The 27,800-nt window shown below is 42.7% G+C and overlaps 1 protein-coding gene across 5 annotated transcripts in view; it reads right to left on the reverse strand.

Moving 5' to 3' along the window:
* The window catches only part of dnah9 (dynein, axonemal, heavy chain 9), a 175,913-nt gene that overhangs the window by 65,030 nt on the left and 83,083 nt on the right, over positions 1–27,800 (reverse strand). For all 5 annotated transcript variants that reach the window (XR_015111651.1, XR_015111652.1, XM_086196258.1 and 2 more), the window contains exons 50-60: positions 23,087–23,249; positions 22,719–22,842; positions 21,199–21,341; positions 19,067–19,228; positions 18,310–18,543; positions 7,730–7,810; positions 6,952–7,131; positions 6,189–6,419; positions 4,054–4,248; positions 2,957–3,076; positions 410–598 (exon numbers count right to left, since the gene is read on the reverse strand). Coding sequence is in view for 3 of the 5 variants with exons in the window: in XM_086196258.1 (XP_086052384.1) it covers positions 410–598; positions 2,957–3,076; positions 4,054–4,248; positions 6,189–6,419; positions 6,952–7,131; positions 7,730–7,810; positions 18,310–18,543; positions 19,067–19,228; positions 21,199–21,341; positions 22,719–22,842; positions 23,087–23,249 (1,822 nt within the window). In the remaining 2 variants the exon portion in view is untranslated. The remainder of the gene's footprint in view (positions 1–409; positions 599–2,956; positions 3,077–4,053; positions 4,249–6,188; positions 6,420–6,951; positions 7,132–7,729; positions 7,811–18,309; positions 18,544–19,066; positions 19,229–21,198; positions 21,342–22,718; positions 22,843–23,086; positions 23,250–27,800) is intronic.

Below are 27,800 nucleotides of genomic sequence, written 5' to 3' on the forward strand. Positions count from 1 at the left end.
CACAATTGACTAATGTAAATACCAATCAATATCGTGTGAAAGATGGCCGTCACCACGGTTAAAAATGCACTCTGCCTGCATGCCAAGGAGCCAGGCTCTTTGACGTTGCTCCACTGGGCATGTGTGGTACCTTGTAGACCCGCGTACGAGACCAGGATGTGATGACTACCCCCACCTCTGCCACGATCCACACCAAGTCCTTACCTTGTTAGCTGTTTCTAATGCATACATGTGAAAACAAAACACTTTGAATTTGGTTTCCCTGGGCCTTTGAGTTTGTCTTCATTATGAACCGTCCCCACACAGGCAGCCAAAGCTATCAGTCCTCCAGGTGTCCACGTTGTCTCGGTGTCCCAACTACCATTTATATCTCTGAAGAAGCGCGTGGATGAAGTTGAAGCGCACCCACCCCTAGCTGACTCAGGTAAGGCCTCCAGGTGCGATCCATCAGCTGCTGCCTGTAGAGTTTGGTGAAGTAGCCCAGGTAGGAGATGAAAGCTGTGATCAGTAGCACATCACCACACAGAGTCCTCTCCTGGTTCCTGAAGTTCTTTATGGCCTCTGCCCAGCGCACATTCTCTGACGCCAGACCTCCGACCTGAAACACAGGCACATAGACAACTAGACCATATCCCCTCTGGACATCCAGTAAAATCAGCTCTAAATGCATCCACAGCCGCCATCATTACCAATATCAGGTAATGTCCTCAACAACAATGTCTGGTCACCTTCAAGTCCATTTTTTATGAGCTTTTTATACTCTTTATCACCTCTTGGCTCATGTAGCAACACCTTCACTCTTTACTGCAGTGATGCCATTTCTCTCCAAGGACCAATAAAGTTCACTCTCATCCCAGTTCCAAACTTGAGAGCCTGTGTCCTTTAGTACAGACAGTACCTTCTCATTATACATCACAGGAACACTTCAGCAAGTCGGCTGCATTTGCATTGATATTTGTGGCTTACTACCAGACGAGCACAACCTCCCCCGTCCTTTTGTTGCTCCTGTCAGGCATTTGGAAATCTTTCTCTGAATAATTTAAATTATCACACCAACAGCGTCAACACTATTTGTTTTGCTCCTGTCAGCAGAAGATTTACATGTATGCATTTGTGTGTATGGGCGGCTAAACATATGGATTAACATTTGAGAAAGCTTCGACTGCACTACAAACAGAGATTATAGGAATAGTTTGTGGGTACATATTAATTCAAGATTCAATGCAAGTTGCTGCACTGATGGTTTATCACCGAAGCTGCTATCTGAATCTGAATTTGTTGTATTCATGAAGCTATTAAGTACTTGCTGCTCACAAATCAAATCAAATGAGTTTAATTACTTACTGGTCCAGGTGGAAATGAATAGTGCAAATAAAAGAGGAGGTTGGAAAAAACATCAGGGCACGACTTTTCTTAAAACCTACTCGGATCGATTTTCAAACACACACACACACACACACACACACACACACATCAACACCATCTTGTCAGTTGAACAGGGTTAAACATCTGAGTCGTGCGTGTCTTCAAAAGGGTTGGGTGTAACAAATTACTGAACTGTTGTAAAGAATCAAGGGGGGAAAAGGAAGAAGCAGTGGTTCCCAGAACAGTTCTTTCTTTAGTTGAAGGTAATCACAGTTTTTCTCTGACAGCAGGAAAAATCAAGGATGAGCTTCCTGCTAGCCAGCTGACCTTACAGAGACTGATCATCACAGAGTTTGACAGCACGGATAGATTTATTTACAGATTTTGCATAAAATAATTTCTCCAGTATTTGTGTTACTCCTGTATGTCAATGGACATGAGATTTAGCTAAAACAATGAACTGAAACTCAGTAGACTGAGGGGAGCTGCTAATTGTTATTAGATTCGTCACTGCAGGCAATGCTCAACCCATTACACATCTGGGTAAACTGCTGTAATAAAGAATATTGATTGTAGCTACTTTAAATACTTGTAGCAGTCTGAAAAATAAAGGGAGGACTGAGGGATGTAAAATTATTAACCATCAATACAAATGCATCATAACAGCTCCAGGGGTCATATGAGAGTGTGGATGCAGGAAGAGGAGGACAATCTGAAAAGACAAATAATGTTTTCAGGTGTCTATAGTCGCGATGTGCCAGGAGGCTTTTACGTCAGCTGCATCTGCAAATGCACATAAATTATCCACCTGCCATCCACCAGAAATATGGATTTTGAAACATTACTTTCAACTGAACTGTTCAGCTTCCACTGTGCAGCACTGGAGCAGTGCTCAGGTAGCAGAGCTCCAAAAGAGGATGATGTGCTTCTTTTCACATTCCGGAGCAAAACGAAAAACTGTTATAATATGTTATGATATAAACCTAATAATACATGTTATCCACAGGTGCCTTTTAAGGATATCAAGGTCACCATACAGGGCAGAATAAAAAATGCTTACCAATATAACAAGGTGCAAAATGAAGTTACAGTTAAAAAAAATTTAACAGTAAATACAATGTACAGAACACATGGTGATTTAAAAGTTTAGCTCCTGAAAGACATTTTTGGACAGCTTTGATTGAGAAAGTAAGGAGGACAGCTTCTTTTACTGTCGTGGTTGGCTAATTCAGGCCTGAAGAAAAATGCTCAAAATATCTGTTTTTGCATTTCACAGAATGTGACTTTCCTTTAATGATGTTATATGTCACCGACCTTTGACATGTCTGCAAATGTGGGCCATGGAAAGCCATGTACTATAAAATATATTAAAAAAACACCTGGAATGCAGTTAAAAGTCTGAATTTGATGATGCAAACTTTCCCAAACTGATGAACTTTCAGGAAAAAGTTGAGCAAATATTTCAAGTGCATCACTGAACTTCTCCTCCTTTTTGTGCACATTTGTACAGTATACTGAGAGAAGCATGTGGGACAGGTGAGAACTTAAGTGTGTGTGTCTGTGTGCGCGTTCGTGTGTTTGTCCTCCTCACCAGACGGTTGGCCAGGGAAATGGTGCGTGCTGTTGATTCTGCTTCCTGTTGGCACTTCAGCTTGTCTGCAGTTGCTTTCTCAAACTTGGCCGTTAGCTTGGCCAGGTTCTCATTAAGGTGCTGATATGATAGGCCGCAAACACAGACAGAAAAAATTTGGCACATGTTAAAATAAAGCACATTCATGAAGACTCTTCAAAGACACAAAGATGTCTATGAAATAAACTTAAAAGAGTGAAAAGTTGGGTAAAACTTATTACTCTGTCCGCTATGGATTTATTTGGCATATGGAGGCAATTAGCACAAGGACAAACAGGATTAATCGGTGCAGGCGCACAGGTTCAGTAGATTAGTTTGAGGATTGGCTCTCTGCTCAAGTGATCTGACTGAGGGCTGAAAAATGACAGCGAGAAGTCATGCTGGATCTTATTAAGAGTCGTCACTCTGCACTCTGCAGGGTTTGATGTAAGCAGCCGCCGCCGCCGCAGCATCCCGAGCACCAAGCTCTGCTGGGGCTCTCTGGCGCTCTGATGTGCTGAATGTCAAATGCCACTGAGAAACAATTATTTACAGCTGCTTTTATCAATAGGGTTTTTAGGCTGATGGATTTAGTTTTGATTAATGAACAGTAAAAGCCTGTAATAGCACTTACACCAGCTTTGTATTGATGAAATGCTGGTAGTATATCATTAGTGGCAGGGCTCATGAGTCAACTGTCACTCAGGCCTTGATAAAATAATTCATCTTCAGAATTTCTGCTTCAGTTTATATCCTCTGGTTGTTTTTTTGTTTGTTTTCTCTGGCATCAAATTCTTATTACGCTGCGTATCGTCAGCGTCCATCCACACTGATGTAAAGAATCTTTTATAGGCATCACGTTCTTGTCAGCCAGGCTGCTTTGTGAGAAGCTCAGCTCGTCTATTCAAGTTTGTCAAAGAAATGAGGAGAAAACAACAACAGGGAACATAAAGCCCTTTCTTAAAATAGTGCAATCAATTTCATAGAATAGAGCCAGTGGATTTTTAGTATTGGGAGACACTTGGAATTGTGAAAATCCACTCCTATTTCCTGCATCTTCAGTCCAGTGCAAAACTTACGTTGATCTTCTTTTTGATGGTGGTGAGCTTCTCCTGTGCAGCAGCCAGCTCAGCGTTGGCCTTACTCAGAGCCTGGCGCTTAGGTTCTACCTCACAGTAAACCTCATAGAACTTGACGATGTTTAGAACCCAGGAGCACAGGCCTGCTGCCGCATACGACTTTGAAGCCACAAGATCTGGCTGGAACTCTGGATCCTGGAGAGTATTCAAAGACACACAAAGTGCAGAAGGAGCCGCTAATCAAACACACAATTAGCTCAATCATACAGAGAGCAAAAAAGAACGAAGCTGTGCTTTGAGCACAAAAAACTGAGTCAAAACCTCTTTTTGATTTGAATGTACCTCTCAGGTATTGACAAATACTAGTAGCTTTATTAGTCTGTTACACTCTCATATTACATTTTCCTGCAACAATTATCAGTCAGTGCTGTGCCTGCATCACCACATGCTGCCTTTTCATTTGCCAGAACATAATCACATAAGCCTGTTTCAGTTTGTCAAAAATCTAACTTGTTTATGCTGTTGTGGTTTACAGCAGATCGCTGGTCTGAAGAAGAAGGAGCGAGAGGCTACAGACACAGACAGTGTTTGGTGGGCACCAGTGTTTGCTACTGTTCATCAGTGTGGACACTTGCATCCGTATCCGTATAGCTGTCGTTCTTGGTGTGGACGGTGATTTAGAGAGACAAGCCGAGACATCTGCAGGGAGCTCAGAGTACAGCCGCTCTCACGACTGCCTCTTGAAATAGAAAGTGGTGTTAGCTAACTTACATAGCACCTTTATTCAGAACTTATTAGAGGATAATGGTTAATGCTGCTCTGTAGACAAACAGAGGCAAAAGCAGAGAAGGCTCCATACGACAGTGAACTGCCTTCGTGATAACAACATCTATAGCTTTTACAGTACAGCTAAAAATAGCCACCAGAAGCCAGTGGTCATAAGAGAGGCAGCGAGGCTGCAGCAGAATCAATCCTGGGTGCTGTGGAACTCAGCGTGTCACTTCTAAGAGGATATTTACGTAATTTTTGAAAGAAGTGTCTGTCTGTAATATTGATTTGTCAGTAATATAATGATCAGCTCTCTGGCATATACGAGAATACTATTATTAAAGGTACTAAAACATTAAGGGTCTGATTTTAACAGCACGCCTCAGTGTGGGGGGTCTGGCAGTAGGTGCAGGGACTGTGTGCGGGTCTCCAGGTGCAATAGCGCCAAAGTCATTCAGCTTTGCTAAAAAGAGAAGGGTTACTCGAAGTGGAATATACACAAAATGTTTGTGAGTGTGTGTGTGTGTGTGTGAGTTAACTTTCCCTCAATAAGCTTAAGTCTTATTTCTTTCTAAAGTCTGCCAACTTTGCAGGTGTTGTATTCACGGAAGTGAATCAGTGTAGTGGAACAGATGTGTTTCTGGAAGTCTATTCTTAACCTCTTTAGCGTGTGTGTCTGTGAGCGAGAGAAAAAAATGTTTGGAATACGTGAATGTTATTAAGTCTCCGAATATTTGAGTCTTTGTCCAGAGGCGGGCCTTGACAGTGCACAGGGTGACACGTTTCATCACAGCAGCAGGATCAGCAGCACAGAAAAAGGTCCTCCTGCAGCCTCTCATTCACTGATCCTAGATAAACCTAGGAAAACTACAGCAGTATAACTCACGTCTGACCGGGGTAACTGCCAGCCAGGAGGAGCCAGCCCTCAAGACATTTAAAGCTTTTGTCCTGCCAACAATAACGTGCACTTTGAGTGAGTCTTAAAACGTTAACAGGCATGTTTTAGGTGGGTTTCAAGATCAGGAACAGTCAAAAAGGTGACTACATAGAAGCGGTGTTTTTCCCTAACAATGATTAAGCACTTTGTTTTTCGAACACAACTATTACATGATGATGTATGAAAAGATGAATAAGAGGTAACACGTCAATGCAGACTGAACTTTAGCTGAATCTGCCACGCTGTCATCCTTCACACCCGATCCATTGTACTTCGTAATCAGAGCAGCAGTTCAATTTGTAACGCTTCATTAACTGGTTGAGTTTCACTGGCTGTCATTTGAATGCTCCACCACCATAATGTGTCACTGCTATGGCGTATCTGTTAAATGTATGTACTTTATTAAATAGAAGCTAAATGAAGCACTCACCTGCAAGTAAGGCTGGATAGCTTTGAGACAGGCCTCCGGAATGTTCTCTTTGTCAAAATGGATGAGAGAGTCCAGGAATGTGTCCACTTTGGCCATCATCAACTTTGCGGCCTTCCAACTGCGATCCTTGGGGACTTTACCACGGGCAGCCATTAGGACCATGACCGCCGCTGTGACGTTGGTGACCGCTGCCACCGGAGAGCCGAACGACTTTAACTCTGTCAGGTTGTTCTGCAGAAGGGAAGATAGAGGGAATAAGGGATGGAAAATTAAAAGAGCCACAGCTTAATTGAGTTTGAATGGCTGCATATCTCAGTTGTCTGCTGGGGACAGAAAAGAGAGAAAAAAGTAAAGGAATAGAATAAAGGAGGGGAAACCTGTGCTGACTTTGAGAAGACAACAGAGAATTCTAATTAGAGCATCTTTAGAGAGCCGTGAGCAGTGATTGAACTGTCTGTTCTGCTTGTTTGAACAGAGAGCACCTCTTAAACACAGCGAGTGTTTTTGAAATACCCAGAGGCTCCTCATAAACCTACATGGGTTGTGGCGATGAAGTAAAATGCCGGCAGAAGAGAGAGAAGACGTTATTTCAGCAAAAGCCCTGCTAAATCCTGTGATTCACTCATATTACAGTAACAGGTTGGTGTGGACATAACCTATTCCACAAAAGCTTGGGAAACCAATTCAAAAAAAAAAAAAAAAGGCAAGAAGAAGAGGAGACGTATGATGCAGCAAATCAATAAAAGATAAGAGGTTGACCGACCTTATTGAGAGTGTTCAGGGCGTCCTGGGCAGCCAGGAGAGCTGGCTCAGCCTTGGCCAAATCCTCCTCACAGTCTCTCTGTTTGCCGCTGACCTCAACAGTGATGGCTGCCACCTTCTGCTCCTCCTTGTCAGCCACTGCCTTCTCCTTGGACACCTTCTCTGTTTCTATTCCAACCACCTGGGGACAGCACACAGGATTTAGTGCAGGGCTCTAGTGTGAGTTTTGGCTTAAGTTTTACTGTTGGTACAGTCCAAAAATCAGCCCTCCACTAAAATATTCCCTTTAAGAAAAAGTGGGAGAAGAGTCACTAGATATCTGTTCTAGGAAAATGCTGACAGTATGAGAGGTTCAACACCTTAAAAAGTTGCACGGCATGCTAATCTTTACCCCTCTGACCTATCTGAGATCAATTTGCAACAGAGGATGCTCGGAGATAGGTATGAGCCTCGGTGTGTGTGGGGGTTTTCTTCCCCTCAAGGTTTCACAGAGCAGCTTTCACGACCAACACGAGGAATCCATCTCTGGATATTCAAGAGTACCAGGGCCATTGTGTCTAGAAGGACAAGCTGAATTTTTTTAAATGTCATTTTTCATTTCTTTGAACAGCACCAGCAAAATGCCATTCACCTTCCTCATATTGGGGTCAGCGCAGAAATCTCAGACATACATCTCAAAACCAGCTAGAGGTGCTATAAGTGGCGGTGGTAAAAATACCAACATTGAACATTGTGATTTCTTGCAGTATTGTTTAAGCAGTACGAGCAAATGTTCTTGCCTGGATCAGCTTGTCAGCGTCCTCGTTCTTCTGCTTGAGTTCCACCTCCTGAGCAGCCAGCTTGGCCTTGAGCTCATCCACCTATCAGAGGATGAAGGAGGCAGAGCAGCAGGTCAGGTGGATGAGCCTGGCTGATGCTATACCCAAGCCTGCACATCAGGATGGATCAGCTGGAGATCAATACAACAAAACTAATTCTTGCCAAGTTTATTTGTCTAAATTATAATTAGAGAAATTTTTAAAAGGCAGAATCACTAAACAAGTTGCGTCGGGGTAAAATAAAGTTTATAAACATAACATCATCATACAGCACTGGCAGATAATTGTACTTATTACAAGTATAAAACCCTCTTGAGATTTTTTTCTTGCTTTTCTAAATGGTATTATTGGATTGGTCCTGGTCTCTATGTTGGTCATGGGAAATTATAATTACCTCCCCAACTCCTAACCCCCACCCAAACACTAATGATGATATTCCATTATTCCCAGAGAGTGTTTAGAGATTCTACAGTCTGAAAGCAACAACAAGCTGGCTGCTGTAGAGGTACTGAGAAGCCGTCAACAATAGCAGTGTCTTTGAATATGTAAATATACTAAATACAATGCAACAATGCTCTGTACCTCTTTGCTTGTAGAAGTGAGTTGTATGTTCAGTCTTGCCGGAGCTGACTGTAAACTATACCTGGGACCCAAACTTTCCAGCTCAGGACCCCAAAATAAAGGTGTAAGAGACTTGTGACCCCTACTATCCCCGGAATTGTGACCCCTACTATCCCCGGACTTGTGACCCCTACTATCCCCGGACTTGTGACCCCTACTGTCCCCAGACTTGTGACCCCTACTATCCCCAGACTTGTGACCCCTACTGTCCCCAGACTTGTGACCCCTACTGTCCCCAGACTTGTGACCCCTACTGTCCCCAGACTTGTGACCCCTTCTATCCTCGGACTTGTGACCCCTACTATCCCCGGACTTGTGACCCCTACTATCCCCAGACTTGTGACCCCTACTATCCCCGGACTTGTGACCCCTTCTATCCCCAGACTTGTGACCCCTACTATCCCCAGACTTGTAACCCCTACTATCCCCGGACTTGTGACCCCTACTGTCCCTGGACTTGTGACCCCTACTGTCCCTGGACTTGTGACCCCTACTGTCCCCAGACTTGTAACCCCTACTGTCCCCAGACTTGTGACCCCTACTATCCCCAGACTTGTAACCCTTACTGTCCCCGGACTTGTGACCCCTACTATCCCCAGACTTGTAACCCCTACTGTCCCCAGACTTGTGATCCCTACTATCGCTGGATAAACATGAGCAATGGTAGGTCAATCCAAACAATGCCAAATCCAACTGCTATTTTTATATTAGCTGTAAGATCTTAATTATTAAAAAAATTTAAGTCTTCTTGATTTCTGGAATTCATCTCACAACACCTCTGTCTGAGTCGTGATCTCAACTTTGGGAAACCTTGGTATATAAAAGAAGGATATCATTTTTTAAACTCTCAGTAATTTTACAATGAGTGCATGTTTTATGCTTTGGAGCTATTTTAAAACCTATCAGATAAATTCTGTCTCTCTATCCATGCTGACATTGGCTAATGGTACATTCTATGTCTTTTGCTTTATGGATTCACAGCACCAGATGTAAACAAAAGCAACAAGACTCATTCACGCATCAGAATCTCCAGCAGGTGCGTTGACATAGTTCCCTGACATACTGTTATCTGAATTGTAATAAGACTGAGATGAAAAGATCCATGAACAATGGTATGTCTGTGTGTTCCAACTAGATGAAACCCTGTCTCATGCTTTTGTAAGACAACATTCAAAAGTCTCAAAGCAATACAGCTATGGTAGTGAAGGTCACTGGTACTATTAAGGAAATTTAACAATGGTTCAGATGTGTTCAAAAGTCCCAGTACAAACGTGTTGAGTGTCTTTCTAATTTTCAAAGACATTTTTTGTTTCCATCAAGCATTTGGACCAAATCACACTAGATAGAATGTATTACAGCAGAAGATGATGGTATAGTAGAAATACACAAAACACAGAGAAGTAGATGTCAGCTGCAGGAATAGCTGGTTAGCCACATGAGTTAAACCCAAACACAAACTCAAGCGGGTGCAAAAACCATTTCATCAACATTGTTTTAAAGCAATACTTAATAATTCACATCAAAATCTAGACATAGATTGTGCACATAAATACAGGCTCTGTAGGCAAAGAGAAAATTTCAGGACAGGGGAGCTTCTGGTTTTCGTTTTCTGTTTGAGTACCTTTGAGCAATCACATGTGAGCGGCCACGGATGTGTCCACATAAAATGGTCATGTGGAGTGCAAGAGAAATTGAACACAGTGATAAAGCTTGATTGTAAACTGGGTACTTTTGAAACAATCCACTCATATCCAACCTCTCAGGGTGCTACACATTGTAGTAGCACCCTGAGTATGGAAACATATGGAAATAGGAAGTCTTGGACCAAATATCAGCTGGCTGCATCCGAACCCTGAGATACTGTCCTTTGTTCCTAGAGGCTAAGTCGTCAGACAGAGTCAATGGGTTTCGAGATAGAAACATAACTAGTGTGATAGCAGTAGACAATACAACTAAACTAAATCAAATTCAGCCCTCATAGATGGGCTTATCCCAGTTAAGACAGCCTGTTCAGGGTGTCTGATGTGGCGATATTTAACCTCTGTGAGGCTGTTTCACCTTGACATTATGCCTGTAAATTAAGCAGGATGATATGCATGATGAGGACTTTCTTCACTGGCTGGGATAAAGAAAAGAGCACATGCATTAATATGAGAGCAGCAGTCAATAGAGCATAGGGGTGGGATGCTGACTTCAATCTATTCTGGTCTCATTAAATAGTATAAGTAGCAATCAGTGTGTATGTCATGGGCAGTAATGAATCGATCGCTATCGTCTAATTGAATTTATCAGGCGGATTTGAATGACTGATGATTTGTTTTTGTTGTTTGAATCATCATTGGATCCTATTAGCAATACAGTTGCTGATGTTGCAAGGCGGCTCTTTAATTGAAACCTAAACATCTCTTCAATCCTTCAAAGCAATAAAGCTTTGGCAGTTTAGCAAAGCAGAACAAATGAGCTCCACAAAGGGGCTCAACCCCTTACAGATAACATTTTGTGCCGTGCAGGATTGTGCTTTGGACCACACATGTGACCTTTAATCCATTACTAGAAAAAAAAATAAAAATCTTATTCTGCCCAAATAGATAAAAGGGCAGGGAGGGATGAATGGCATGCATATCTGAGAAAAAAATAAAAAGCTTTTGGATCAAGCGCTGCTATCAGCTCACCAAAACACACACAATATTGCTTAGACCAAGGACAGCCGTAAAGAAGAATTAAAGCTGTTACAAAGTCCTCATAACTCCCCAACAAATAGGGCTGTGTATTACCGTCTGACTCCATCAAATGTTGCACTGGGGAAATAAAAACAGACTGTTTCTCATGCTTGTCTTTTAGCTAATTAAAAAGCAGGAAATCAGGCCGGAGGCAAGACAGCCCTTTCAGATTGTGACAATTCTGTGCAAAAGATTCGGTCGAACATTAGACGAGCACCAAGTGAGCCATCAGCATGATGAATAGGTAGGGGGGAGGACAGGAGGGGTGGGGTGGAGGGGGGATGGTGGGGCAGAAAAGGGACGAACTAATTGGTGGGAGACATGGGTGATATTCAATACATCTGAGCAGCCTGTGTGTTGTTTACACACAACAGATCAGCCTCTCCCAGGCATTAATAAGCATAGCAACAGACCCGCTCTCACTCCTGCTGCTGTAAATGGAGATTGCAACCATTGTCTCTCTGAAACTACGACTGGAAACAATCATTTGTTCAATTTCTGAATGCAAAGAGCTGTCAAGAGTTGACCGATTTTCTTCGAGACAGTTATATTTAACATATTACGTGTCAATGAGTTAGCTCCTACTAGAATTATTATTACTCCAGCTGCTAACATTAATACTGCTATATATTGCTACCAAAGCTCCTCTCTTGTGTCGATGAAAAACAGAGAATAGTTTGGAATCTAGAACCAGAACAGCGCTGCAGGTTAAAGCTTGCCAACGGATGATAATTTCAGTTGGTATTGCATATCCCTTCTGTGTTCTATGTGCAGCATCTCCATAGCGACATGACACAACAAACACATCTGGGCTTGCTCGCAAATTAGTAGCAACCTACACACGAGTCACACTGATTAGATGAAGAAGATTAGATGAAGATACTCCAACAATCTTTCTTCCGCTTATCTGGCGTTGGCTCGCGGGGGCAGCAGCCTAAGCAGGGAAATCCAGACTTCCTTCTCCCCAGCTACTTCGTCCAGCTCCTCACGGGGGATCCTGAGGCATTCCCTCTGCTGGGTCCTAGGGCTTCCACTAGGCCTTCTACCATTTGGATGTGCCCTGAACACCTCCCCAGGGAGGCGTCTGAGAGGCATCCTGACCAGATGCCAGAGCCACTTCATCTGACTCCTCTCAATGTGGAGGAGTAGCAGCTCTTCTCCGAGCTCCTCCCGGATGGCAGAGGTCCTCACTCAATTTCTAAGGCAGAGCTCAGCCACCCTCCGGCATTCTTGTCCTTTTGGTCATTACCCAAAGCTCATGACCATAGTTGAGGGTAGGCATGTAGATTGATAGGTAAATTGAGAGCTTTGCCTTTGGCTCAGCTCCCTCCTCACCACGACCGACTGATGCAAACTCCACATCACTGTAGACACCGCACCAATCCCCCTGTTGATCTCACAATCCATATTTCACTCGTGAACAGAGGCACAAGGTACTTGAACTCCTCCACCTGGGGCAGGGTCTCATCTCCAACCTGAAGATGGCACTCCAACCTTATCTGGGCAATGGCTTGTGGCAATGCTGACCAAGCTCTGGCACTGGTCATACAGGGAGTGAACACCCTGATTCAGGCAGTCCGATACCCCATACTCCTGGAGCACCCCTCAGAGGATTCCCAGAGGGACACGGTCGAATGCCTTCTCAAAGTCCACAAAACACATGTAGACTCGTTGGGCAAACTCCCATGCACCCTCAAGGACCCTGCTGAGAGTGCAAAGCTCTAGCCATAAAAATACAAACAAGCTAGAGCTTTTCTCTTACTACATTAAGAGAGGGGCAGCTTCACAGGTCCACCGAAACACAATGGGTCCAACTTTAGTGATCTATGGTGTCAGTGATTGGCTGATGGCACTTTGTGTGCACCATGTCTTCATGGGTGTGTTCATCCCCATTTTGGTGTTTAGAGGGCACATAATCAGAGCCCAAACCATAGCACATGGGGCAAAGGGGCAGTAAATAGACACCTCACTACTCAAAGGTGTGATTTGGTTGTAACAACAATCAAACCAATCAGAGAGCCTCCTGTCTCATCTCATGTGACACTCGGCCTTGAGGAGCTGGACCCCCCAATTTTAATCACATCGTAGACATTTAGGGCTTGGGGGAGTGCATGAAGATGTACTGCACCCATGTTGGGATGGGGGGGCAGCTGGGGCGGTGAGTGGGCCCAGTGCTGCCTCCTTTGCTGACTGCACCGTTGCAGGCCTGGGGCCCTGGTCGATGCTCTTGGGGGGTGGTCCTCCTCCCAACATGGTGGTTGGGCTGGGGTTGGTTGCCGGCCTTGCCGTTGTGCGGTGGATCGCTTGCTGGCAGTTTTACTAGGTCTGAGGTGCCCTGGACCGTATCAGCATCTATGGAGTACTCAGCCCCTGTATGGAGGAAGACGCATGCACGTCTTATGTCTATGTAACGGACCAGCAGGAATCTACCCAAGCCAACAGAGGTGAAGCAGGCCTGAGAGAAGGTGGTGACCATTGTTTCCACATATTCAGGCATTAATAGTACCACACTACACTACACTACACATTACAATGCAACTCATGTGCTCATCTGATTGATGTGCCCATCATTTGTGTTGGCTTGAAACTAATAATGATGACTGAGCACCAGCTTGCGCCATGCTTAAAGCAGGGCCCTGGGTGTGTAATCCATGTGTTATAGACATGTACCAGGCCTATGTCAGGTCCTGTTTGATCATAGTTTGCTAAATGGTAAATGGACTCAATTTTACATAGCACTTTTCTACCTTAGCGGCACTCAAAGCGCTTTACAGTGTCATCTCATTCACCCATTCACACACACACTCACACACTGATGGTGGACGCTGCCATGCAAGGCGCCAACCTACTTATCAGGAGCAATTATGGGTTCAGTATCTTGCTCAAGGACACTTTGACATGGTCACCGGGGTCGGGGATCGAACCAGCGACCCCACGCTGAGCCATGCCGCCCACGCTGAGCCATGCCGCCCAGGTCCTGTTTGATCATAGTTTGCTCTGTTTCTCATTTTGTGTGTGGACACTATAAGTGAATCAAAGACAATCAAAGTCTGGAGCTGCAATTTGGCTCAAAGAATAAAAGGAGAATCGCACCAAGAGGATTTACACCCCTTGTAATAAATGCCCAAATATTTCTACTCCAGTTTGTCTACAAATTTGGAGTACTTCCTCCAGTGCTACCTATGCTAACATTAGGACTGGTAATATTATCATCTCACCCAGGAATCACAAGTGGGTGCGTGCAAAACAGATACTAACGAAGAATAAACCAGTTAAAGGTAGGACACAACCTCTACAAAACTGTAGGGAGAAAAAAACAGAATTAATCTGTCCTTTGGGGAGTGGATGACTCATACACTCGAACAGCATACCCTACAGTGTCATCCCCCCACCCCACACACATACACACACACACACACACACACACACACACACACACACACAAACACACTGTTGTTTTAACCCTTCTGGTCCTTCTTTATCACGACCACAGCAGCCCCTGGTGAGCTCCACATCCTCTTGCACTGAATGTTAAATAACAGTACTTCTAGTAGTATGGATGATCTAACTAACAGGGGGTGCATTAATGGTGGCTTGCTGCTGTAAAGGGTATGCTCTCTAATTAGAAGCCTCCTCGATCACCACACAGCTCATACAGTATGTGCGTTGGCTCCTTCCTGCAGCAAACAGAGCAATCTTTCAACACTCTGATGCCACTATAAGGTGTGTTTATACATGTGTGCCCTTTTGTGCAGGTGGGTATGCAAAGCAGTGGGGGTGCATGTTATGTAAGAGAAAAAAAAATGTGTGTGGATATGGGTTGTTTTCCATTCACTAGCACAGCATAGAAGACCCACTGTAATTAGGGCTGCTTCACACATAGACCTGGTGCTCTGCATTATTCATATAGTTCCCATCTGCAAAGTGTTGACATTTGAAAAAGTTAAACAGGTATTTTTCTATTCATATAGGGAGACTGAGTGTGCTTGTGTGTGTGTGTGTATATATATATATATATATATATATATATATATATATATATATATATATATATACATATATATATATATGTATATATATATATATATATATATATATATATATATATATATATATATATATATATATATATGTATATGTATACACCGTGTTCCATCCAAAATGATTATGCAAATTGGATTCAAGTGTCATAAACATTTAATTTTTTGTTTTTTAATTAAACTCAGGGATGGTATTGTATTTCAGGGCTCTTTGGATCATTGAAATCAATCTCAGACACCTGTGACATAAACTTTTGCCAGGTGAGCCAAATCAGTAGAAAAGTACTTAAGAAGGATGTTTCAAATTATTAAGCAGGTCACAGTTTTCCAGCAGTACGGGAAAGAAAAAGGATCTCTCTGCTGCCAAAAAGCACGAAATGCCTTGGACAAGGTATGAAAACTTTGGATATTTTACGAAAACTTAAGCATGATCATCGTACTGAGAAGAAATTTGTGGCTGATTCAGAGCACAGACAGGTTTGTGCAGATAAAGGCATAATAAGGAAGGTTTCTGCCACACAAATGCGTCAGATAAAGAGAGCAGCAGCTGAAATGCTGTTACAAACCAGCAAACAGGTATTTGATGCTGCCTCAAGGTGAAAGATCCTCAAGAGGCTTGCTGTTGTGTGTAAACTTATAATTCGGCCACCCCTGACCAACGCTCATAAGCAGAAACAGTTGCAGTGGGCCCAGAAATACATGAAGACTAATTTTCAAACAGTTTTCTTTCCTGATGAGTGCCATGCAACCCTGGATGGTCCAGATGGATGGAGTAGTGGATCGCTGGTGGATGGCCACCATGTCCAAATAAGGCTGCGATGTCAGCAAGGAGGTGGCGGAGTCATGTTTTGGGCTGGAATCATGAGAAGAGAGCTGGTAGGCCCCTTTAAGGTCCCTGAAGGTGAGAAAATGACCTCTGCAAGGTATACAGAGTTTCTGACGGAACACTTTCTTCCATGGTACAAAAAGAAGAGCTGTGCCTTCCGTAGCAAAATCATCCTCATGCTTGACAACGCACCATCTCAAGCTGCTAAGAATACCCCTGTCATTGGCTGTTATGGGCATAACAGGACAATGGAGAGAAACTGATGGTGTGGCCCCCATCCTTTCCTGACCTCAACCCTATTGAGAACCTTTGGATCGTCCTCAAGCAAAAGATCTATGAGGGTGGGAGGCAGTTAGCATCAGAACAGCAGCTCTGGGAGGCCATTCTGACAGCCTGCACAGAAATTCAAACTGAGACTCTCCAAAAACTGACAAATTCAATGGATACAAGAATTGTGAAGGCGATATCACAGAAGGATTCCGATGCTAACATGTAACCTGGCCTGTGAAGATGATTTTGATTAAAATAGCTTTTGATTTTGGTAAATATGATCTACGAATGCTGTAAATTCAACAAATGACCATTTGCACTTCTTTAAAACCTATACAATTATTTGAAACTATGTTGTGCATAATAATTTGGAACAGTGCATTTTCAGTTTTTTTAATTTTAAAAAATAATACTGTAATCACTGGGAGGTTTGTTCAATACAACGGTTGATGACTTGAAAATTACACTAACTGTCATTTGCATTGACTATTTAGGAAAATCAGAGAAAAAATACAATTTGCATATATATATATATATATATATATATGTGTGTGTGTGTGTGTGTGTGTATGTCCTTTTTCTTGGTAATGAACCTCATTTTCATTGTTGCTTATGTTTCTGGTTACATCTACATCTGGTTCCAGCCTGTAGGAAACAAAACAGCAATTCTAACCAAAACCTTGCGCATGTTCAACTGCATGTATGGATCAGTGAGGTGTCTCCTGTTATGGTCTTGTCAAGTCCAGCACCTCGAGAGAGATCCCATTTCTAGAACGAGTAAACAAGGATGACAGCCCACAGTGTGTTTGGTATCAGTACCACTACCATGTTACTATTCCTAATCCTTGTTATACACCTTATGTCAGTTTAGTTTTAATACTACATGCACAGCTAATTTGGAACAATATTTTTGAGAAATGTCACATAGGCGATATATTAGACATAGTTTTTGTTTCTGTCAACAGTAGATATTTTCTCACATCTATATAAAATGATGTAATGACGAGCCAGCCACATAGGAACAGGTTGAAAATACTGGTGATGGATAGCTGCAGTATACATGGATGTCTCTCTCTGCATGTCAAGTCATGCAGAAGAAAAACAGGAAGGGAAAAAATTGTGAGTGCAATTTCATCTGTCTTGGGTGCAGTATCATATTAATAATAATAAACTGGCAGCTAGCTTAGATAGCAAAAATTGCTGTTCCAAGGCTAACAGTTCTGTGGAACTCAGAGGAAATGTAAAGCAAATGTGGATGGAAGTGATACATTTTTCATTAATCAACATCCCTTGCAATAAATATGAAAGCACTTCAGTGGAAGATCTCGTTCAACTTGTGTTTTGGAGCATGTAGCACAAGAAAATGATTTGTTTTCCTTATTATTCATGTTATTAATTTTTTTATGGTCCCTTATGCTCCATTATGTTTGGGTCATAACCCCAAATTTAGTCTACGAGTGTAATATACTGGAATCTATATTTCTTGATCGTAGGAAAGTGAGTAACTGCTTAACCTCAGGGTCATCATACATCAATAGATGCATAAAGTGCTCGGACAAAAGTTGGATAACTTGCGAATGTTGGCATAAATGTAGAATCCAGTAGGAATCATCTTTTTTCATGATAAAGAATTCAATCTTAGCCTGGCTTTGGTTCTAAGAATTCTAGGACATAAAAATGATTTAGGAAGAGCTCCACTGCACTCTATATATCACATTTCTCCGTTCCTGGGACCTTCCTTTTACCTAAAGCCAGAGGGGCCTGGCCTTCATTTGTAACCCCCTCTTTGATAATTTGCTCATATCTATGTATGAAGCTTCTTTGTTTTCATCTGTTCTCACAATTTGGATCGGCCACCTAAAAAAGCACGAGAGCCTGCTGGCACTCTCCCTCTCAGGGTGGACTCGACTCCCTCTCTCACCTCGAACAGTAATCAACAACCAGCTTTGATTTGGCGACATACGGCAGTTTCAGAGAGAACAACAGTTGTGTAAACCTCAGCCCAGTCCAGTTCATCCACAGTGACAACACAATGAACGGTGATGAAGAGTTGAAGGTGAGTACCTGAGCAGAGGTGCTGTTAAGCTTCTGCAGGCCGTTCTCCAGCCGCTCCATCTTGCTGGTCAGGTCTTTGCTCTTCTGGCCCAGCAGACTGCGATACAACTTGATCTGTTCCAGGAAAGACTTGGGTGTGGTGTAGTTGTAGCGCCGTTCATTAGCCAGGTACTCCTTAGACGCCTGATTGACGCTCAAGTGGACGTATGCCATGAATTTACTGACAGACTGCTTCACTTTGGGCTGCAGGAAACAGAGCTCATGGCTGGTTAGATCACATTTGGTAGGAAAGCAAGATTTCCTGAGACTCCAAATTCAAATTTCCAAGTCTACTTTTGAAATAATCAAACATTCATGGTGTCACACTGTAGGACATTTGACATACTGTGAGATATATGTAGACATTAACGTGTGTATATTATCATTTGGGTACTCATTTACACCTACATACTTACTTACTGTATTTCAAATAACCTCCTCAAACTTGGGTTTTGTTTTCCTAAAAACCTTTATAGAATTGTCAGCAAGCACTAAAAAAATAAAATAAGAAAAACAACTAAAATTTCCCCACCTCTGTAACAGAAACATGAAGCATGCCCCCAAAAAGCTTAGACTTTTGGGTTCTATGAAAAATGACTCACCTTTGTCCTGCTGTTCATTAAATATTTTGTAAAAGCACCTAAAAGGACTGCCCAGCATGGCTTAAATGTAGACAACAAACAAGTTGCATCAGGTCAAACTGGGTGAAAGTATGAGTTGTTCTCACATCAATATTGTCGACCTCCTGCAGGAATCGAAAGCTGACTGATTCCAGCGCCTCCTTCGGCCACTCGTGGAACCAGTCGATGGCTGTGCAGTTGACTACAGCGGGAAATTTCCTGCTGCGAACCCTCAGTTTACTACCGACCGGAGAGAAACACAAAGCCACCTGCGATGCATACACACACACATGACACACACACAACACACAAAGGTCAAATATATTATGCGCTGTGCTGGTCATCTTTTGTCCCTGCTACTACAGCTGAAGTCACAGACAGTCTCAGATTCTACAAGTCTCCACGGTCAGGGGGAAGAATGCGAAAGTGTGAATTCATTATTTTCAGCGACATCATTAAGCAAATAAAGCCTCCAGCAAGCATGTGAATTAAAAGTGAGTGGGGGGAGCTCCGGGCTACATCAGACTGATCGTCAATGTTGGAGACGAACAGCTGGCTTGTTGAGGGGCTCAGCCAGATGTTCCCTAGCAGCCGGTTACAGAGACAAACATTCAGAAGGCAAACTCAAAGACCCTGCTGGTGATTGTCAACTCACAACTTCTTTGACACACTACAGCCTCAACGCGCTGCTTTAATCAGGAATGCTCAGTCTAATCATTTCAACAGGAAGTTACCGTGCTTTTCTTTATTTTCTGTCCAATATGAGCTTATAATGCCAGATGTCCTTATTAAAAGTTTCCAATAACAAGGAGAACATTTATATACACATGTATGTAGGAACATCTATATATGGTCATGTTCTCCAGACAGTACAAGCACAGCCCCATTTCTGAAAGCTGGCGAATCAGGAGAAAGGAAAGAAGGGGAAGAGGTGCTATCTAATTCATGTAAAGCGTATCTGAGTTGCTTGAAAAGCACTCAGTTTAAAAAAAAAGTTATTCTTAAAACTATACAAATTCAAGCGCATTATCTGATATAATCCACATCATGCAGCTGTTAGCGGGAATCCACAAACTTTGATTAGAGCGGAAAAACGAACTACCTACAGCATGGTTGTGTTTTGGTTCTGCCGTAAACACACAATAAAGTTAACTCAAACAGTCAAATGAGCTTCGAGGATTGCCGATCGTATTTCAAACATACTGTAACTAAATGAATGGCTGCCTTTCTAATGAAATGATAAGGGTTGCTCCTCTATGAGAGAACATGTTGGGTTCGTTGGCCCCAAACAACAATCTGAATATGACACATCAGTATCTGGGTATGGAGGTCATTTTTCAAATTTTCAGATATTTTACAAGCAAGAGTTTGAATTGATTGGAAAATAATTGAGCTGCTATGTTACTCACTTAAAAGTTCTGAACTGAGAAAGACTGTTTTCCAGTACTGTGCACCTCAGTAAATTTCATGTTTTAAAACTATTATGATTTCCAAGCTCAGTCAAATTGACACCTGATTTTCCTCTCCGAGGAATGCTCGTACTGATGATCAACATTTCTGGTGGGGTGTGCAGACTTGAGTTCCAGCTCTCCACGCTCTGAACATGTTTCCTACAAAGGATAAACGAGATTATGCCCACTCCCACCCAGACAGACAGTTCAGAATATTTAGAAATCCACTCTTTACAAGTGTAAGCCCGTACCCGTGGGATTACCTTCCTCATTAATTCACTCTGCAACCAAGGGAGGTTGGAGCTGGGAAACAAGGTGGGAGTAGAGGATGTGGGCATACTGTATTAATGACAGGATAAGCAACTCCCCCAGAATCCCTTTTTCCCCAGGGGGAACAAAGCGGTTAAACATCGGTAAAATTATCTGCAGCTAAACGGTGGCTTTTCTGCTCCTGCCAATGATTTATGACAACGTCCACCGCCCCTGAAAGCATTCTGAAATGTCAAGGAGGAAAATTGTCTCGGGAGAGGCTTCATCGAAAAAACAGATGTTTATCCAGTGATGATGACTTTTTGGAATCATAAATAGGGTGTGAGGTATCACGCTATATTAAGACAAGGAAGGATTCAAATATAGATGCACTTCTACAAGCCAGATAAAGGACAAACTTTCCCCCCATGGAGGGCCCCTGAGAACAACTTTCTCTGGCTCATTAGTTGTGAGGTTCACAGCAACAAACAACACATAGCTCTTTGTACTGTACTTGTCTGACTATTTGATTCGCTCACCTTGAGCTGTCTGCGAACCCGGTCGATGAAGAACTTCCAGCAGTTTTCTCTCGTATCCATCAATCCCAAGCCGCGCACCTCTGCCCTCACGCTGCCAATGATGCTCTCCACCTCGTCGTCAGGGAACAGGTCAAGAATCTCTCCTTGAAGAGGGGAACGATCCATGTTACTGAGGGGAAGACTACCACTGATTTATGCTGATTTTACACAGTAACTCCAAAGCATTGGTTCATCCATCGACGCCCCAAACACATTCACCCCCCTGTTGAGTATCTACTTCTACGGATGGTGCTAACATAACCAGTGGCTACGTTAGGCCTGTTAGCATGAATGTTTGCCCTGTGAGATACAACACTGGAGGTTCTGGAGCTGATGGTTTCCACAGTCAGGTCTCGCAATGAGCGTTTCTGTTGCAATGACGGGTGTGGGGTGAAATCATTTCAACCATTTGTCCATATTTGAGAAAACAAAAGGCTGAATTTTTTGCCAACTGGGTCTAGCTCATGTTAAAAATCTATTTTTGGGTCTCCTCTGTCCCAGCTGTTTTATTAGTTGTTTACCATGAACAACACTCTTACTGCAACTTGGAAAATGTTACTTTTTCATATGTTTTCTGCAGAATAAAAACAGTTTGAAACTTTTTGTCATGAAGGTCCATTGATTCTACCTGCAAAGACTCATCCAGGTCAGACTTTTAGAGGTTAAAAGGAGCTAAAAGTCAATAATGTTTGTAATATTACAGAAACGGTTTCAATGGGTGGGGAAGAAGTTTTGGTCATGTGTGCTTGTACAGTGTTAGTACAATGTGGGAGTCAAGTTTGACTTATAGTTGTGCGTGGGCCTATAGACTCCTGTACTTCTGCATTTGTCTGGCTTGGTTTCGCTGCCCTTCTATGCAGCTACATTGAACTTTTTGTGTCTTCGTCCAACAATGGTGGCTGAAACGGAGCAAACAGTTTTGGAGTTGGAACTGACAACACTTGAACAATGGTGATATTTGCTGAAATACATGCAAGAGGAGGTAGGAATTATCGGGACATAGATTATGTTGCACTGTGAGGCAGACCGGTCACAACTGTCATGGTGTGCACTGACACGACATAAAATAAATCAAATTTTATTGGCCCAAATGTATCCACCTTGATTAAAGCGTTCTCTGCTGTTGGACAAACAATTCACGCATTCATTTTAAACAGAAGCTTCATTTGGGTGTCAGAGTAATATTTCCTCGAGTTTACAGTTGCCACTCAGATGCTAATTAGCTAATATTAGCCACTATATGTAGCTTTTTGTGCTATACAAGCATACTGTTTGAATTGATTACTGCCAACATATGTACTTTATCTCAGTGATGGATTTCAAGCGTTCAGTGAATGTCTAGATGTGAGTGTGATGATGGCTTGTAGATGATGATTAATACTGCAGAAATGGCACGGCAACGATTTGTTGCTGTGGCAAACCAAAGCCACTTGTCTCTTGTACAAACATGACAGGCAGTAATTAGTGAAGCCTGCTGTTACCTGATGCCAACAGATCGTTGACCAGAACGAGGAACTTCTCGTCTGCCACTTGGGCATCAGTCATTAGGAACACGGTGCCAATATTCTTCACGCCAGCTTTGATGTAGAGGGATGCCAGGTCACTCTGGGTGATACAAGGAGAGAAAGAGTGAGTGGTACATGGAGGGAGGACGAAAGATTTATGCTGGCACTGCCAGGTTACTGAGTGGATTATCAGTTGTATATTATGGTAGGATTATGTCTACATTTCTAACAGATACACCTCCATGGTTGAATCTAAACAAAACAGAACTTTCTAAGGCTGAATATAGGACTAATTGACATGCTCAGATGAGTGTTTTACACTCTTGTTATACATGTCTGTATACCTTGAGGTCAGCGATGCTGTAGCCTTTTCTCAAGGTGATCTGGAAAACCTCCAGGCTGGAGATGAAGGCAGCCAGTCGGGTCAGACTCTGCTTGCCGCTGCCGCCCACTCCAACCAGCAGAGCATTCCCCCGTGGAGACTCCAGGATTCGATTTATACGGCAGCTTCATGTGAAGGTGCAGACAGTCGGAGGAGCGGCATGAGGGAGGAATCAGTGGAAGGGTGAGAGATAAAAGGTAAGCTGGATGAAGATGATCGCTGACTCATATGGCAAACAGCAGAAGACAAGCAAACAGGAGTTTCTCTCTGCTTCAATACTGCTGGCTGCTACTACTTAAAGTACATCACGCTGGTTCATTCACATATACAAGCAGTCAACATTTCACTGCTGTAGACAAGCTTCAGGCCTGAATTCTAGTGTGTCAATTACAAACTGATTCATTTAAATTGGATGCAAATAATTTGACTGCTGTCACTCCCCTTATTCACACATCTGACTTTTTCCTCTTGTGGTTATTGTGAGATCTACTCAGAAGTTTGTCCCGAATGAAGAAAGGAAGTCAATATTCACAGTATTTAAAGCAGAAAACTAAAATCTTTTGGACATCTCCATTTAATACAGTTTCTTTCCCATCAGCCTCGGTGGAGGTCTGTGCTGTCTTTCCTATTTTAGAGCAGGAAGCATTTTATTTTTAATCTTACACTTGAACATCAGCAGGCAGATATTAACTGCTTTCAAGATTTCTGCTCTATTACAAGTCAAATGCAACCTCAAGTGGCTCCAGCAACACACGAAGTGACAATTCTCTCTTCCAGGGATGGAATTCAAATGGCTCTCAGAAACTGCATCTCAACTAATTTCAGGTCGAACACTTCAGCTCCTATTAATGCTTACCCTTCAACTGACTCTCAACTGATCAGTCAACTCCTTCCTGCTAAGTACTAACTACGTTGGCACATGAGTACTTAATGCTTAAGGTCAGACAACACCCACTTTTAAACTGGCTGATGTTTTGATCTCAATTAAACACCTGCAAAGTTTTCTAGCTTGAAATGAAAATGTGTCAGAGGCCTGAGTGCAGAAACAGAAGGAAATTCTACTTCATCCAAAAGTACACTCACACTTTGCATGGTTACCTTCTACAATGCTGGGGTACATATGACCTCCCTCCCCACCCCTGCGCTCATATCAGTGTCATCCATGAGCTGTGTGTGAGGGCCTGATCCAGTTTCGCTACTAAGTTTAACATACAGCGAGCAAGCAAATAGGAAAAAGACACATTCACTCATCCATTTTCTTCTGCTTATCCTGTTAAGGGCCGCGGGGGGGCTGAAGCCGATCCCAGCTGCCTGCGGGCGAGAGGCAGGGGTCACCCTGGACAGGTTGCCAGTCCATCACATATAGACAGACAACCATTGCCTCTCACAGTCACACCTACGGTCAATTTAAAACATCCAATTAACCTGGTCCCCTCTTGATGTCTTTGGACTGTGGAGGAAGCTGGAGTATCAGAGAGAACCCACACAGGTACAGGGAGAACATGGAGACTCACACAGAAAGACCCCGTGCCTGAGCCGGGACTTGAACCTGGAACCTTCTTGCTGCGAGGCAACAGTGCTGACCACTGCACCACCGTGCCGCCCAAAAGACACATAAGGCAAAACTATTATTAAAAAATTATTGTGACCTCATCATACTTGTGGGCGGCATGGCTCAGGGGTAGAGTGGCCGTCCAGCAACCGAAGGGTCGCTGGTTCGATCCTCGACCCCGGTGACCATGTCAAAGTGTCCTTGAGCAAGATACTGAACCCATAATTGCTCCTGATGAGTAGGTTGGCTGGCTTGCATGGCAGCCTCCACCATCAGTGAGTGAGTGTGTGTGTGAATGGGTGAATGAGACGACACTGTAAAGCGCTTTGAGTGCCACTAAGGTAGAAAAGTGCTCTATAAAATTGAGTCCATTTACTTCAAAATTGCTCGTTACATTTAGGCTCTGGGTGCTGTCAACATACTACGCAGGTGCTTTTGCAACTTCGCCATGCCAAAGTGTGCCTCTTCCGCCAAGGGCGGCCTTGACGTAGTACAGAATGATTCCACTTAATCACAGTTAGCATCACCCAATGTAAGCTTGTTTAAAGTTTAAATGACATTTAGTGCTTAGTGGTATTGCAGAAGCATGCTTCCAAATGGTAAATAGACTCCTTTTATACAATCATTATATAGGCATTCAAAGTACTTAATGTTTCCTCACTGACCCGTTCACACACAGATGGTGGAAGCTGCCAACTCACCAGAAATGATTAGGGGTTCAGTGTCAGTGACACTCTGCCACAGTCACCTGGGGAGGCGAGGATCAAACCGGCGAGTCTTCCATTCATAGATGTTAACTCTTCCTCCAAATCATGCCAACCTAAACTGTATTAAAAAAAACATCCTATCTTTTCTTAAGAACTGGCTGAGAACCATCCTTACTGAAGACTTTTCAAAGAAGGGAATCATAAGTAATAAAGGCATCAAGACGGTCCTAAAATTAATACTTTGCATTTAAAAAATAGAATCATTCTTGCTGGGTCTGTATGACAACAAGGATGACAAAAAACATTAAATGCAATGAATATTTAGTTATTGGTTAATGTTTATGTGTACATGGGTTTTACAGAGGATTTATACTGATTTACGCCCAGGGAAGAACTATTTTTGTGGTTTATGTTTCCATAGGGACACTTTTTGTTGATGTACTCCTGAAGAAATACGTGAAGAAAATGTTTCTGTAAAGTTTCTGTTTTCCGCAGTGTGCAGGCTTTGTTGAGACTTCCTCAAGAGAGAGCAATTTTGCACTTGGCTGTGTAATAGTTCAGGAACTTTTTTCATTGTCGTGTTTTTCTTCTCAAAGATTTGTCGTTTGGACTCATTCTGTCTGGGTTTGGTGCAGCCAACAAGTTTTGATGGTGATTAAAGTAATGAAGAACTGCAGTGCTGTGTATTTCCGAAAGCGAGTGATAAACATGAACATTGACATATGATGACTCAAAGACTACCATAACTTTATGATGCTGCTTTGAATTTTCCAGATTTTGTATCACGGGTGTTACCTGCTACCATCCTTTTTTGGGGCCGATAACTTTCAGAAAAGAAGCAGTTTTCTCTCGCTTCTTAATTGTCAAAGCTAAAATTCAGCACCTATTTTTCTTGTCCTTGTGCGCTGTTGTGAGGTGGAGGTCCTTCTCTATTCCACCAGGCCATCTGCTCCTCCTCCTCACACTCCTTTGCAGAGCTGTTTTTACGTCAGTTGGTCAGCATTCCACTCCTGACTCAAAACTTCAACAACGAGGCAAATTTACAAACAAAAGTATTTGGAAAACTCATCACACATGGTGGAGTTAGTTGGTTCCGTCATTGCCTGAAAAAACACGAATGCAGTCATAGATCACACTCACGGTACTCAAAACCACCTCCACGCTTGTTCTTGTGACTGTGGGAGTCTCCGGCTCCATTTTAACATGACACTCACACACACACAGGCTTACTAGGCGGAAACAATACCAGCCTCACCCTGCCACGGCTGGTAATCAATTAAATATTATCTCATGCAGCCAGCTTTCTTATCTTGAGTATCAAATTACTAAGAACATATTCATGCCCAGCTGCAGAATGCACACTACACACACCTCCCTTCACCCATCACCTGCTTTTACAAAAGAGTTAAAACGGCAAATCATCTTTCATCCTGGATTCCTCCGTTTGTTTGGCCACTGGGGGGACACCACAAGCTTTAAATACAACGCTGACATTTATAAAGTTGATATTGGTGGATGTGTTTGCAAGTCTAAATTGATGTCCAGCAGACACAGAGACTTATCAGCATTCATTTGGAGTTGTGTTTGTGTCCACCTCAAGAATTCACGTCCAATATTTGACATACCTGAGGAATTGGACTGGGCTAGAAATGTGTCAGGGGCTTAGAAGTGAGTGAGTGAGTGAGAAGCTGCTCTGAATGATTTATATTGAAAAAACAAAAATATTAAAAAAACTGCTCCACCTTGATGTTACACGTCACACAAGGTCCTAATTTTGTGTAAGTGCTATTACGTGGTAATTGTGTACAGTAATCATCAACACATGTATTAAAATCAGGCTTGACATGATAATTCATCCAAAGGAATTTTGTCTTTTGAGCTCACAAAGAATTTTGCTCACTCCTGCATTTCATTTTTGGACTCCAGAGGGCAGAAAGAGCCAGCCACATATATTTAGCTTGAAGCTAAACCATGGTCACAAACTAAGTTCACAAAGATCTTCTTTATTAAGCACCAACACTTTGATCTGAGCCTAAAACAAACGCCAACTCTCGAAGTCAGGCGTTGCCGAGGGTGAGCAGATTGGTTAAAGTGAATATGATAACTGGTGACCATAACTGGAGAGGTTATGGTTTGTTTCAAGCTCAAACCAGTGTTCATTTCTGAGCATATAGTTGGATAAAAGACATGGGTTATACTTGACTATATTTCACTGGATAAACAGACAATTTGGACAGCTCTGTTATTTATGGTTGGTGTCTATGTGGTGTCATTAGCACCAAGCTAAATATGCGTGGCTGTCTCTGCATTCAGTAGTCACAAAAAAACTTATGCAGTAGTGAAAAAAACCCTATTTTGAGCCCAAGATATCTATCTTGTGAGTATTTGAAAGGTGAAACGCACATTTTAGTGAAATA

The sequence above is a fragment of the Aulostomus chinensis genome, chromosome 23 (genome assembly GCF_037954235.1).
Source record: "Aulostomus chinensis isolate RoL2024-O1b breed Wild chromosome 23, RoL_Achi_v1.0, whole genome shotgun sequence".
NCBI classification, from domain to species: Eukaryota; Metazoa; Chordata; class Actinopteri; order Syngnathiformes; family Aulostomidae; genus Aulostomus; species Aulostomus chinensis.